Source organism: Diabrotica undecimpunctata, chromosome 6 (genome assembly GCF_040954645.1).
Source record: "Diabrotica undecimpunctata isolate CICGRU chromosome 6, icDiaUnde3, whole genome shotgun sequence".
NCBI classification, from domain to species: Eukaryota; Metazoa; Arthropoda; class Insecta; order Coleoptera; family Chrysomelidae; genus Diabrotica; species Diabrotica undecimpunctata.
The window spans coordinates 32,887,906-32,902,164 of NC_092808.1; the positions used below are offsets into that span (position 1 = coordinate 32,887,906).

General features: G+C 32.9%; 1 protein-coding gene across 2 annotated transcripts in view; it reads right to left on the bottom strand.

Annotated features, from left to right (window-relative positions):
• Positions 1 to 3,439: 3,439 nt before the first annotated feature.
• Rtel1 (Regulator of telomere elongation helicase 1) overlaps positions 3,440 to 14,259 on the bottom strand; it is a 55,536-nt gene continuing 44,716 nt past the window's right edge. Inside the window, exon 11 of one of the 2 annotated variants that reach the window (XM_072534583.1) lies at positions 3,440 to 6,788. In XM_072534583.1, coding sequence (XP_072390684.1) covers positions 6,564 to 6,788 — 225 coding nt within the window. In that variant the 3' untranslated portion in view covers positions 3,440 to 6,563. The remainder of the gene's footprint in view (positions 6,789 to 14,259) is intronic. The other variant, XM_072534584.1, reaches the window with a different exon arrangement.

Genomic DNA, 14,259 nt, shown 5'->3' on the forward strand with positions numbered 1-14,259 from the left:
AGTAGAAAAAAATACAAACTTTACGCAATGTCTGTGTGTACAAGTGGTTACATAATTGAACGGGTGCTTGGGAAGGATGAGATCTACCCATTATATTAGTTATTGAATTATTTCTCAACAAATTCAAATTTTTTCATCATCAACCTCAGCTCTTTCCATCTGTATCTGTCTTGTGCGGCTTGCATCCAGTTATTGCTAACACGCTTCAGGTCGTCAGTCCATCTAGTTGGTGGGCGTCCTCTGCTCCGTATTGCTTTTTGCCTTGGTCTCCACTCTAAAATACGTTTTGTCCATCGTTTGTCTGATAATCTGACGACGTGTCCTGCCCAATTCCATTTTAACGACGCGATTTTTTCGATAGCGTCTCTTGTTTTGTTCTACGACGTATTTCTTCGTTTGGGATTCTATCTCTCAGAGAGACCCAACATCTGGCGCTCCATAGCCCTCTGAGTCACGCGAATCTTATTCACTACCTTTTTTGTGAGTGTTAATGTTTCCGCTCCATAAGTGAGTACAGGTAGCACACATTAGGTACTTATACGATGTAGTCTGCACAATATCCCTTCCATCAACAGCAATATTTATCACCAGATTAGTCATTATTTGCGTCTTGTTCATATTAATCTTTAGTCCGACCTCCAAGGAAGCGTGATATAATTTTTCAAACATTATTATTGCATCATCCATACGATCGACTATAAGGACGATGTTATCTGCAAATCTCGTGCCTTCCGAGAAAATACCATGCTCGTTCAGATGTGCCTTCTTACAAGTATGTTCTAAAAGCGTCGTGAATAGCTTTGGATAGACTGTGTCTCCTTGCCGTCTCCATACCTTGCTCGCTGTATACAGCGAGGAGTATATTTGTTTCTTGTTCAGATAGTCTTACGCTAGCTGTGGCATTTTGGCAGATATATTTGATTATGTTAGTGTAGCGATGGTCTATTCGACATTCTGTCAATGCTTTTAACATTTTCTGATGGCTTATGGTATCGAATGCTTTCTCCTAGTCGACAAATATCGGTGCCAATGGTTTGTTGTATTTTGCAGACTTCTCTATCAGGTTCTTAAATCAAATTCATACAAATTTAGTAGAACCAAAATAAACTCCATTATACTTAAAGCAAAAATAGTGATAAGAAGCCAACATCCAATGTGTCTCCTATAGCATTGTGACTGTTTTCCTCATTTTTACAGGAAATTTGTTGTTGGAATGATGAATAAAATACAAAGCCGATTTTGAAAATAAATAAACTTAATGCCCATAATAAATTTAAATTTTAAAACCAATTATGTCAATTGCAGTTTTAATTTAGATAGAGACTTGTTTAAAATAATATAGAATAGAATTGGTAACGATAAACGTGATAGTGTAAGAAAAAAATAATAAAGAAATGCGATAAAAGAATTCGCGAAGAAAAATAAAGGGATCTAGAGCTTGAGAAGATAGTAAAGAAATTAAAAGATAGTAAGAAAAAAGCCTAATAATATTAGTACTAAAAATGGATATTAATAATACTGCAGTGGCACTGGAATCAATTGGCGTATACAGTGAGCATATAAAGGTTTGCATAAGTTAAATATGTTCGTAACTAAAAAAAATTTGACGAAATCCTCGGACAGGTCGATAACAGACAAAATTCAAGGTTTTTTACAAGACGGTACAAGTACTTGGGTACAATTCAGAGCAAATTCAAGAGATTAGAATTATTAGTATTGAAATCTATAGAGCCAAATTTTTAAATATGAAGAAAATATGCAATAAAAATCCAACGATGAACCTAAAGGCGAATTGATGCGATCCAAGTGTACTTAGTTAGGGTCTGCTTGGACGTTGCGCGCGCAACACTTGGAAGCTACTTTGTTCGTGTCACCTGTTCTTCCAAGTACACTTGTATCAACAGGTTCTATCCATGGTACAAAAAATAACAGGTATGATACTCCCGAGCGCGAAATTGGGATGAATTCGCGCATTACGTCACAATGAGTCATAACACAATTAATTTTTGATTGGCAATAAAAAGTCATTTTAATAGATTAATAAAGTTTCTATTGAACTATTTCGGATTTATTGAAATATAGGTGTTGTACTATTTTGATTGGAGAAAATAATAAATAATACAGTGAAAAAAGTAAATCTGTAAAATAAATTTGAGTTTTTTTTGTGTTTTTCGCTTTTTAATCATAGAAAGGTAACCTTCGTAAATTTTACGAGCTCGCTTTTTATTGTCTTGTCTTATTTGGCGTTAGTGACGAGGGGAAAAAAAGCCTTCGTCTAGTCTAGCACGTAAAAGGAAGAAAATAATTGATCATTAATTATCTGCACTAAAATCGGAGTAAACAAATCAAACACAAGATTTTAAGTTACAATTTTTTTTAATTTTTTCTTATTTTTCATATCTTCTTTAAGTTTTAGGCTTAATTAAACAATAAAGGCAACAAACAATAATCCACAGTTTTTCCACTACCGAGTCCTTGGGAAAACTATAAAACCTAACAGATTTATCGGCACCTCTTGTCTGATTATCACTCAAACAACTAGCTACCCACTGCACAACGCATTTTATGTTTAGCTTATAAACTATTCCTAGCAAAACCCCCTAAAAAATACAGGAGGGGTATAAGTATGGTTAAGTATTACGTATTGACTTAATAATTGACTTCAAAAGAGTGCGGTTGGCACTACAAGAGAACTGACGAAGAAAATAAAATCTATGACTGCAGGTATACAAAAGACAAAAAGGAAAGATGTAACTGTAAGATACTGTTAGCAGTGACACATCGGACTCTGATATTGACATATGAGACTTACGGCAAGATGATGACAGAGATATTGACGAAAAACTGGAAAATTAATGTGTTATTCGTGATTATTGTGAAGAGACAACGAACTATGGTACATATGTGGTATATGGACCCATGCTGGGAGTCTGCTGAAGACTATACTTGTGATTTGTACAAAATTGGTACTTAAATGGTATTATATTACCCAAGTGGTGACACGTATTTGCCACCACGGAGTGAATTACCAGCCATGACACATGGTTTTTTTTGTAACTGATAATTATACCAAATGTTAGTTTGTTTTTAAGGAATTTAAAGAATACATATTGATAATTACCTTTATTACTAATATTTATGATAAGAGGACCCGGCAATACCCACTTTTGCCCTACTTCACTTTCTATAATCTGCGCACTTCGCTGCTTTTGGCTAGGTTGATAATGTATATTTTTAATTTTCCCTATTCTGCAAAATTATTGATTTTTAAGAGACAAAGAATAATTTACTTACCAATGATTTTAGGCAACTTTTATACAAATAATGAATCGATGAACTTATAGATTTTAAAAACTCACTTAACATAGAGGATATAGAAGCATATACAAACTCAATGTTAGTGTGTGAACATTCTGTAGAAGAAATAAAAAACGCTGAATAGAATAAAAATTTTAATCCAGTTAAAGAAAAACAGATTTATAAAAAAAAAATAATTTAAAATAATAATTTTGGTGCTAACGAGTTCCAAACAAATATTCATAGTCGAAAAAAAGTATATCACGTTTTATTACCAAAAAAATCAATAATTAAAAATAGCTATACAATAAAGTACCAAATTTCAATCAAAGATCTCATATTTTACTAATAATAATATTAACGGAATAAAGTAACATTAAGAATGAAATAACATTGATATTTGAGCATTCAATTTTATTTAAGACATATTAGTATCAATAATTAATATTTATACAGTGAAGAACAAAAAAGTTGTTGCAAAAGTTAGTAAAGGTTTTAGAATCTATAATGTTGCATATATAGTACCAACTTTATAAGCAACTAGTAGTACTATTTGTTTATAAATAGTAACTTGCGCAACTTTACTTGCTCCGATTTTTAAACTTAAAGGAATCGCAATAGTATTTCATGAACGGTTTATTGCAGGCAATACTATATCATCTCGTTTTTTAATAAATAGTCTTTATTTTGATTTATATTTTGATTGGTAAACAGATCGGTACAGTCACCTATATTTGCTTACCTGTTTACACCTGCTTACCCGGTAGCCATGAACGTAACCACGCAAGTAATACCTCATATACCTATATGATATGTTTTAAACGTTTAGTTTTAATAAAATTTGATTGGTAAACAAATGGGTGAAACTTGCTAAAAAAAATTAATATTTTTTAATTAAGGTTAGCTGTGAACATATTTTGATAGGCAATACATGCAAGACGTATTGGTCTATATGAAATTTGATAAAAAAAAATGTTTCATTCGATAAACAGATGGGCGAAGGTCGATCTAAATTCGGACTTTAGACTATAAAAGAAGGAGAAGCTGAGCTAATGCAGACAGGCAATTAAAAAAACATTTTGTTTAGCGATGAATCTAGGTACATTTACATTAAATAATAAACCAAATATTAAAAATTATAGAATTCGGTCGACAAAAAAGAAAGAAAGAGAATATTATTGAAAACAACCAAAATATCGTCGGAAAATAAATATCTGGTAGGAATATTTAGACACAATATTATTGAACCATTTTTCAATGAGAGAAAATTTAAATTGAATGCCCTGGAGGAGTGCCTTTATATATAGGACAAAATTTTAAATTCAGAAAAGTTTTTGGACTTCCTACAAGAAGAGATTTTTACCGATACTTGCCAGTAAGTCTCTTGGAGAAGTAACTCCAGGTGAAGAAGAAATTTAATTTCAAATAGATGGGTGTCCTGCGCACAATAGCCGGGAGGTTAAGGAATCTTAAAAACAGTTTTAGTAATTGTTTGATTGGACCAACTGTAACATTAAATGGCTTCCGAGATCAGGAGATCTAGCTTCAAACGATTATTTTAAAAATCGTTTGGAGCTAGATCCAAATCCAACATGAATTCTAACCAAAAATTATTGATATTGAAGCATTAAAAATGCGAAGAAATGAAGACTGTACAAAAATAACGCTACGCGTTCCGGCTAATGTTAGACGAACATTTTACATTTGTTATAGTTTTATCTTTATAAATTATCATAAATTATTTTTTATTCGTCGCTGCTTGGTAGAAGGAAATCACTGTTTGGCTTTCAGCTACTCTTACAATCAATGCAAAGACGTTTTTCTCTGCTTTATCGACTACCAAACGGCTTTTAATCGAGTAAAACATACAGAACTGATCCAAAACTAATGCATGGTGCAAACTTTAAATATCTTATTATATTAAGAGCCTATATTGAGCACAAATGGTATCAATCAAAAGAAAAGATGATTTGTCACCCCAATTCAACGGAGAATATGTAAATAACTTAAGATACGCATGCGACATAATCATTATTGCGCACAATACCGAGTGTTTTTAACGACTTTTGAATTCCATAACCATTGAAGGAGTTGCTTTAGAGTTGAAAATATAGACAAACAAAATAAAAGTAATGGCCACCCAAGTATGTATATACAAAGATCAGATAGAACCTGTACACAGATACACAGATTTTGACCACGAAGTTAAAACACGAGGTCGTATATAATATGCCTTATCCGCTCTTCAACAATGAAAAATTTTACCTCTGTGGATGTTCGATAGCTATTTATGAAAACCTGCATCTATTCAGTATTGTTATACGAAGTGGAATTAATTAAGTATGAGACAGATAGAAGCCTTTGAATATGTATTTTTCCAACGATATTGATGATGTCTTGGATATAGCACGTGGCCAATAATGAAGTACTAAGAACGATGAGACCTAAAGAGAACTTTTAAATATTACAAAATACCGAAAAACAAGTTATCTAGGACATATTTAAAGATGAGAAACATACAATTTCCTGCGAATCATAATGGAATGGAAGCTCAAAGGAAAAAGGGGAACTACAGATCAAAACAGCAATTTGCGGAAATTATGGCCAACCGTCAATAATGTAGAAGGCATCTTAAGAATAAGTGAGAAACGGGAGTAAGGACACGAAAAGTCTTAGGTGGAAGGATGGAGTAAATAATAACGTGAGTAGGCTTTACGTGACAAATTGGCAACGGTTGGCAATGGGCACGATTGACTGGTGAAACAGACTAAGGAAGATCGAGGCTCAACTAGCGCTGTGGTACCACTGATGATGACGATCATGCTATTCATTACCGTATATTTATTTTATTTTGATAAAATAATTCGATGAACTTAACTTTTTGCTCTTCACTGTAAATTCTTGCTGATTTTATTAATAGGATAACATTTTTCTTGTAATTTTACAATAAATAATTATGGGTAAAAATACTTATTGCTTATTACTAATACCTGTCTAAGAATCACATAATATTCTAGTTAATCTATTAAATTAAGATATAAACCATAATGCTTTGACAAATAGTGGATTAAATAAATAATTCGTCGTTTCCTTTCATCAAGAATAAAAAAGATAATATCTATCAAATAGAAAAAGTTCACGAATTCTTTAAAAAATTGTCTTTGTTAATTAAATTTAGAACAAAGAAATTTTTAAAGTATTACTCATAATATTGTTTTGTTCTTAACTGAATGATCCAAGTTATCCAAATCAAAGGAATATTGACCTCAAATATCAAGGAAACCATTTTTTTGGCAATAGTTGCTGAAATCTGACTTGTGATCTAATTTAATATATGATTCTAAACCCGGAATTAGATATTTTAAATGACTCTTTGTCTTAAATATAGCATCTAAACTAGACGTTAAGGAATCTAAATCACTCACAGCCTTATAATTCTGTATGGCTTCTACAAACGCCTTAAATGAAGTATCATCTAGATTTTTCCGCACCTAAAAAGTTAATACAAATATTAAATATGACTAAAAACAATTTACATATAATATAAATACGCCAAAACTAAATCATACAATACTATGAAGCGTTTGCACTGATGTTCTAGTTTTGTTAGATTAGGTAATAAAAATAAATGTTCTTAATCAAATACTCTGATATAAAATTCTGATTTGTTAATTAATAGGACTAGATTATTTAGTTAATTTGAAATGAAAAATTGGGCCCAAATAGTTTTAATTCAATTAATGATAATTAATTTTTTAACAGAAATTTTTTATATCAAATTAAAGCTTCTTCTTCTTAGGGTGCCTGTCCGTTTCGAACGTTGCCGATCATTCTGGCTATTATGACTTTGTTGGTTGCTATACGGAATAGCTGTGTTAAGGTCTTTCTATACCATGCTCTCAGGTTAGCAAGCCAGGATATTCTTCTTCGTCCTGGGGCTTTTTTTCCTTCAATTTTACCTTGCAAAATGCATTGAAGTAGCTCGTATTTGCCTTGATTTCTCATCATACTTCCCAAGTACTGCAGCTTACGGCTCTTTACGATGTTGACCAAATCCGCAGTTGTGTTCATCCTCCGCAGTACTTCTTCATTGGTGACTTTGTCTATCCATGCTATCTTCAGGATCCATCTGCTATTAAAGCTACTTTTTTTTCTTCTTAGCCTTCTGTCGTCCATGTTTGGACATAGGCCTATCCCAACTCCTCCCATCGGTCTCTATCCTGAGCAACATATTTCCAATTTGTTCCGGCTATTCTTTTAATATCATCAACCCATCTCATCTGTGGTCTTCCTCTTGGTCGTTTACTTTCGTAAGGTCTCCAATGTTGTATTGTAGTATTCCAACGTTGGTCTTTTTGTCTAGCAGTGTGGCCCGCAAAGCTCCATTTAAGTTTGGCAATTTTTGTTGCTATGTCCTCGACTTTTGTTTTGGATCTTACCCAGTCGTTCCTCTTACACGTATACCTAACATTGCTCTTTCCATTGTTCTTTCTGTTGTGGCTAGTTTATTCATGTTTGCCTTGGTTAGGGCCCAGGTTTGACATCCATATGTCATGATAGGAAGGATGTATTGGTTGAACACTTTGCTCCTCAAGTATTGGGGTATTTTGCGGTTCTTAAGTATCCAACTAAGTTTTCCAAATCCTGCCCATGCTAGTCTTGCTCTTCTAGTAATTTCCGCACTTTGGTTCTCTTTGTCAAGTTTCAGGATTTGGCCTAGGTAGAAATATTCCTGGAGTTATTCTATCTCACTGCCATTTATAGTTATACGTCTGGGGTCATCTGTGTTTGTCATTATTTTTGTTTTTTTCATATTCATTTCTAGGCCGACGTATTGGATATTTTTAAAAAATTTTAATAAATTTTATACCGTTTTATTTAAGAAGTTTTTCCTAGTAAGTGTTATTAATTATATAGTTTTCGATTAATTGATTATAATACGAAATGATAAAATACAAATATTTGACAATATTCTTTAATTTCTAGATTAGGAAAAAATTTCATACTTATAAAAGCAGATATAAAATGTTGCTAATCTATAGGCTAATAAATTTAGTTTTGGCATCATACAGAGTATCTCAGAATTAACACCTGTGCCTTTGAAGCTCGGTTCAAGAACACAAATCGAACATCACATCAAGAACACAAATCGAAAAATATTTAATCGAAATATTGAAAATTGATTTAATCGACTCGGTAGCTGAGCGATTTGAAACACTTGCTTTATTGTAACAGGTAGTTAGTTCGACCCACTCTCAATACCAGAAATATTTCAAAAATCGTAGCAAACAGTTCAAATTAGATCTGCGCCTTTGAATTGGAATTCGCGGACCTTTCGTCAAAGTCAAGGTTAGTTGTCAGCAAACCGAACAAGTTGTCCATAATAAATGTCTATGCAGCCACAGAAAACTGTGATGACTTGACAAAACAGCAGTTGTATAAAACACTAGAAGAAAACGCCGAGAAAATCCCAGGAGAAGATATATTAATCCTTATAGAAGATTTCAACGCCCAAATAGGCAAAGCAAATTGTTTCAGAAAGGTTTCACGTGCAAACTCAATACATGACACAGCAAACAATAATGGAGAAAGACTATGTAATTTAGCAGCGGCATTAAACATGGACATAAGTAGCACGAGATATAATAACAAAGACATACACAAAATAACATGGATGAGACCAGGAAGTCCGGAAGGAAATCAAATAGACCATGTACTGATTAAAAAAGACGCACAAACAATCGATAAATGAAGTTAGATCTCACAGAGGGGCCAACATCGATTCGGACCATGTGCCAGTGCTTACAAAATGTAAAATAAAAACAACGAAGAATGAAAGGCGAAAAGCACAGTCACTGGGTCGTAGATAAATTGAAAGAGAAAGAAGTAAGAAGAAGATTTGTACAAGAAGTAAATACAGAGATGCAGTTCAAAGAACAACAAATGGAAGAACAGTGGGAAATATCAAACAAGGAATAAACAATGCAGCAGAGAAAGTGGTTGACAAAATGCAAAATAAAAAGAAATAATTGGTTTGACGATAAGTCCAAATTAGCAGTGGAAGAAAAGAATAAAACAAGATTGAAATGGGTAAGCACAAGCAAAGAAAAGGAACTAGAAAAATACAAAGATCGAAGGCAAAATATAAAGAAATTATTTAAATCGAAAAAAAAATCAAAAAGTAAAATAAATTATGAACGAGATAGAAACAGAAAACAAAAGACACAACTCAGAACCATTGTACCAATACTTAAAACTAGGTAACCAAAAACGGACAGCTAATATAGCTATAGAAGCAGAAAAATGGCAGAAGTATTTCGAAGAAATATATCAAGAAACGGATAGAGAAGAAGCAAGAGAAAAAATAACGAACACAAGATGATGAAGAAGAAGAATTGACCTTTACAGAAGTGAAAGAGAAAATATGCAAACTTAAAAACGGGAAAACAGCGGGAGAAGACGGAATATGTGCAGAACTTATAAAATACGGTGGGGAGGCACTATACAGACAGATTTATAAACTAATACAGAATATATGGAGCAAAGAAATAATGTCTGAATAATGGAAGAAGGGAATTATAGTGGCAATCCCAAAACAAGGAGACCATAGAATACGCAAAAACTACCCAGCAAATAATTTACTGAATGTAGCATATGTAATAACAGGTATAATTAGAGACAGACTAATAATATAATAGAGAACAAAGCATAGGGAATTACCAGTACGGTTTTAGAAAAAAAGAAGATCCACAATAGACGCTATACATACGCTAAAACAAGTGATAGAGAAAACATACGAGTACGGCGGAGAAACACATATACTTTTCCTAGATTTTAAACAGGCGTTTGACAAACTAGATTTGTCAAACATCTGTTTGACAAATCTAGGAAAAACTTTTTAGGAAAATTTGCCAAACTTTTTTACAAATTCTTTGAAACATTACATAATTCGCTTTTTATTTTTGGCATGGTCAATATGGCTGACATCGCTACAGCAAAAACTAAACGGTCCTCAATCAAAGGTTCTGTAACTCGTTTTAATAAGTATTTTAATTCTGTCAAAAACAAACATTTAGAGAAAATTAACTTTAGAGATTTACAACTTAGACTTGAGAATTGAGAAACTTTTCGATGATTTTGACAACTCTCAATCACTTATTGAGGCCTCTGATGAGGACTATACTGCCGAGGCAGATACTATCCATGGTATAGGAAGGTCGTCTTTCGAAACGCCGTTTTTCCATATGAATAGCGCTGTGCGAGACTTTATTGATACCAATCTTTCAAAACCCCATGTTCAAACTACTCAAGCTTCAAATTCGACAATTTCGTCTGAAAACAATTTACAAAGGTCTATTAACAATAGGTTACCCGCTATCAATTTGCCCTCCTGTGAAAAGACAGATTTGCAAACAAATCTCTTCTTGTCAATAATAATATTAAAAAATTATTTAACCTACCAAATGTTTTAAAAAATTCACATGATTTACGCACTTTACTTAATGGTTTTCAAAGACATTTACGCTCCCTTGAATACTTAAACTGAGACACAACATCTTAGGATGACTTTATCATATACCTAATCACCACAAAACGAGACAATGCTACACACAGAATGGGAACTGTCAATTAAAAACGACAAAAATACGTTACCCACTTTGAGTAACTTAACTGAATTTCTAAAAGGCAAATGTAGAATCTTTTATTCATCAAGACGAAAAACCTCGTCCCAAATTCTCATATACAGGCAATCACAAGTCTAAAAATTTCTTGTCAACTAATAATACCTTTACCAACTGTTCTTTATACAAACAAAAACATCTAATGTACACTTGTCCCGAATTTCTTAAATTAGAAACGTCATTAAGACATAATGAAGCAAAACGCTTACGCTAGTGATCATCTCACTAGGAATGCAAATCTTCGGGGTGTCGTAAATGTGGGAAAATACACCACACACTTTTACACTTCCAAAGTAACTCACAAAGGCGTTCTGAAACCAGTAATCAAACCATCAGCAATTTATCTTGGTCAAGTTTAGGTACATCAGAAGGCTCTAATGCACTGACAGCACGTAACATTTTGCTTAAGCACAACTTCACTACTCTGCTGTCAACTGTAAAGATAAACATCTTTAACATCTCAGGTAACGAATATGAGGCTCGTGCACTTCTAGATAACGGCTCAGAAAGTAATTTGATTTCCCAGCGCCTTTTAAATCTTCTGAGATTGTCTACAACCAAAACACATTTTTCTATTTCTGGTATAAACCAAACAAATTCTATTGTAAGATACAGAACATCAATCAAATTTAAATCTAGAACTTTAAACTTTTCTCAAGTAATTTCTTGCTTAATACTTCCGGAAATTGCAGGAAATTTACCTTCTGCTACATTCGATAAAAAAACACAAAGTATTCCCTCTAACATTACTTTGACCGATCCAGATTTCAACATTTCAAAACCTATTGATCTTCTTATCGGTGCAGACATCTGGAATTTAATTTGTATTGGTCAGATTACATTATTACCTGGACAATCAGTTCTTCAAAAAAACAAACTCTGATGGATTATCTCAGGTCCATTATTTTCAAACAATACGCTTGCAGCCAGAATTACATGCCACTTGTCGACCATAAACAATTTGAGCTCTGGGATGTTGGCACCTCATTGATCGAATTTCGTAAAAATAATTATACCGTCTGAATGGTCACGTTTTGGTCACAAATGGTCAGTTGGTTTCAGCTTTTGGTCAGTTCTGGTTAATTTTTTATTAAGGGTTGAAAATTTTCAAGGACAAAAAAAGATGTTGGCACCTCATTGAACGAAATCTATAAAACAAATTGTATTCGATAGAGATTAAAATGCTGACAAATGGTCAGATATATTGAGCGTTTGGTCAGTTTGCTTTTGGGGTGAAAATAATTAATAAAGTTGCAATAACCTTAGCACGCAAGCGCAGTCCATTAAAATTTTTAAAAATACCAGGATTGCAGTGCCTTGCCGCAATAAACATTTTAAAAATACTAGGAGAACAGTAGGTTCGCGCGTTTTCCTAAATCGCTATGTTACAGCTAGTATTTCTGAAATATAATTATACCATTCGAAAGATCACAAATTAATCTCCAATGGTCAGATATTTCCAGAAATTGGTCAGTTCTAAGTAATTTCTTATTAATTATTGAAAATTTTTCAAGGACAGTCTGATATTGGCTTCTTGTTAAAATATTAAAATTTTTACAAGACACCAATTCGTACAGTGTTGCGCGATTTAGAATAAGAGATGAATTGTAAATTTTCACCCAGAAACATTCTTTAGATTCTAATCACAGGAAGCGGTTATAGTACAATTTGTTGATATCTAGACAGTGTATCAGTTGTTAGTGATAATACGAATTCTAATATATTTCTTTGTTTTGGATATTGGACGCAATTAATAGTAATATATTCCAACGGGATTAACTTGGCTGATAGGTTTGGCAAACACGCATCCTAAGACACATGTTCTCAAATATACACCGTTGTCACGTCTAAAAATTAGTTTTTCTCGTCTAATATCATTGTTATATTTTTGTAGAATATCCAATTTGTAATTTTTAAATCTGATCTGATTTTTATACCATCATTTTATTTATTCTTTTATTATAAAAATGTAAAAAAATATAACTTAGACGCACAAATTCACAACAGTTGTAATTGAGAAAATTTGGAAGAGTTATTAAAGATCCTTGAAATCAAGTGTCCTGCGACATACTGTATTCTGATTCAAGTGTTCTGCTACTGTTTTCTACTTGGATTTTCAGTTAAAAATTCACATTAGCTAAGGTCTCCCTAGATTCTCTTACGTTAGGTTGCGCAGTTGTAATTATTTTTATCATAACAGGAGTGTCTTAAGCAGGAATCAGATAGCTCGTGGAATGATACTCTTAGCTTCTGCAAAGAGAAACGATATTAAAACGAGAAACGATAGCGATATTAGCGATCCGAAAAGAGACAACAGTTGGCACCCCACGTTATTGTGAAATTAGTAAATATTTGCTTTTTGGTAAATCCATTCGACCCATCCCAAAATGTAGTCGGACCATTCCAATGGTCAGTATCTAGGGTTAAGTCTGTTGTACGCCATCCATCAGTATTGGTGGTATAATTTTTATTAAGTTGGGTAATTTATACAATAATAAAAACTCCAACACAAGTTTGTTGTTATAATTGGATATGCAGTGCCTTAGCTTCTGATTTTTTTGAACTGGATCGATTTGCCGACAAACAACGGAATAGCACCCGCCAGCTATAAATAGACAGTTTTGTCCTATCACAGGGATCGTAAACCACAAATGTTGAGAAGAAATACGGTATTCCACGTTGTGTTTGTTCTCGTCTTTATATTCTTTCTTTTTCTATTCCGTATTTTATATTTCTCTTCGCCGATGAAGAACGCCACTTCACGTTCTGTGAGACCGCTCCTTTACAGGAGTATGCTTGTAACTTTTAAATTTGTAACACTTTAATAGAGACGGGAATACAAGTAATGTTGTTTTGTATATGTTGTTGTAAATAATGTAAAATTAAAGCTTTATTCTTCATTAACCGTATAAAGTTCTTGATACCTAAGATTAGCTTAAAGTTCAGTCATAGAGGACTGTTTTGTATTTGTGAGACAGATTGCTCGCCCATAAACAGCATGATGAAGCAGTGCAATATAATTATAAAAAGTAGTAACATAAATATCTTCAACACCAACACCAAAGCCATTAAATCTAGCTATCTACCGGCTTCGACCTCTATATCATAGTGTGTATGTCTAGCATAGATACATGGAAGTCTTTATGTACGTGTATGTGTATATATTCACATATATGTGTGTATATGTATTTATTTTTTTCTACATGTGTGTATCTGAAATTTCTACTTGTTTTTATTCTGTAAAATGTGTTTGTTATAAAGTATAAATAAATAATTTACT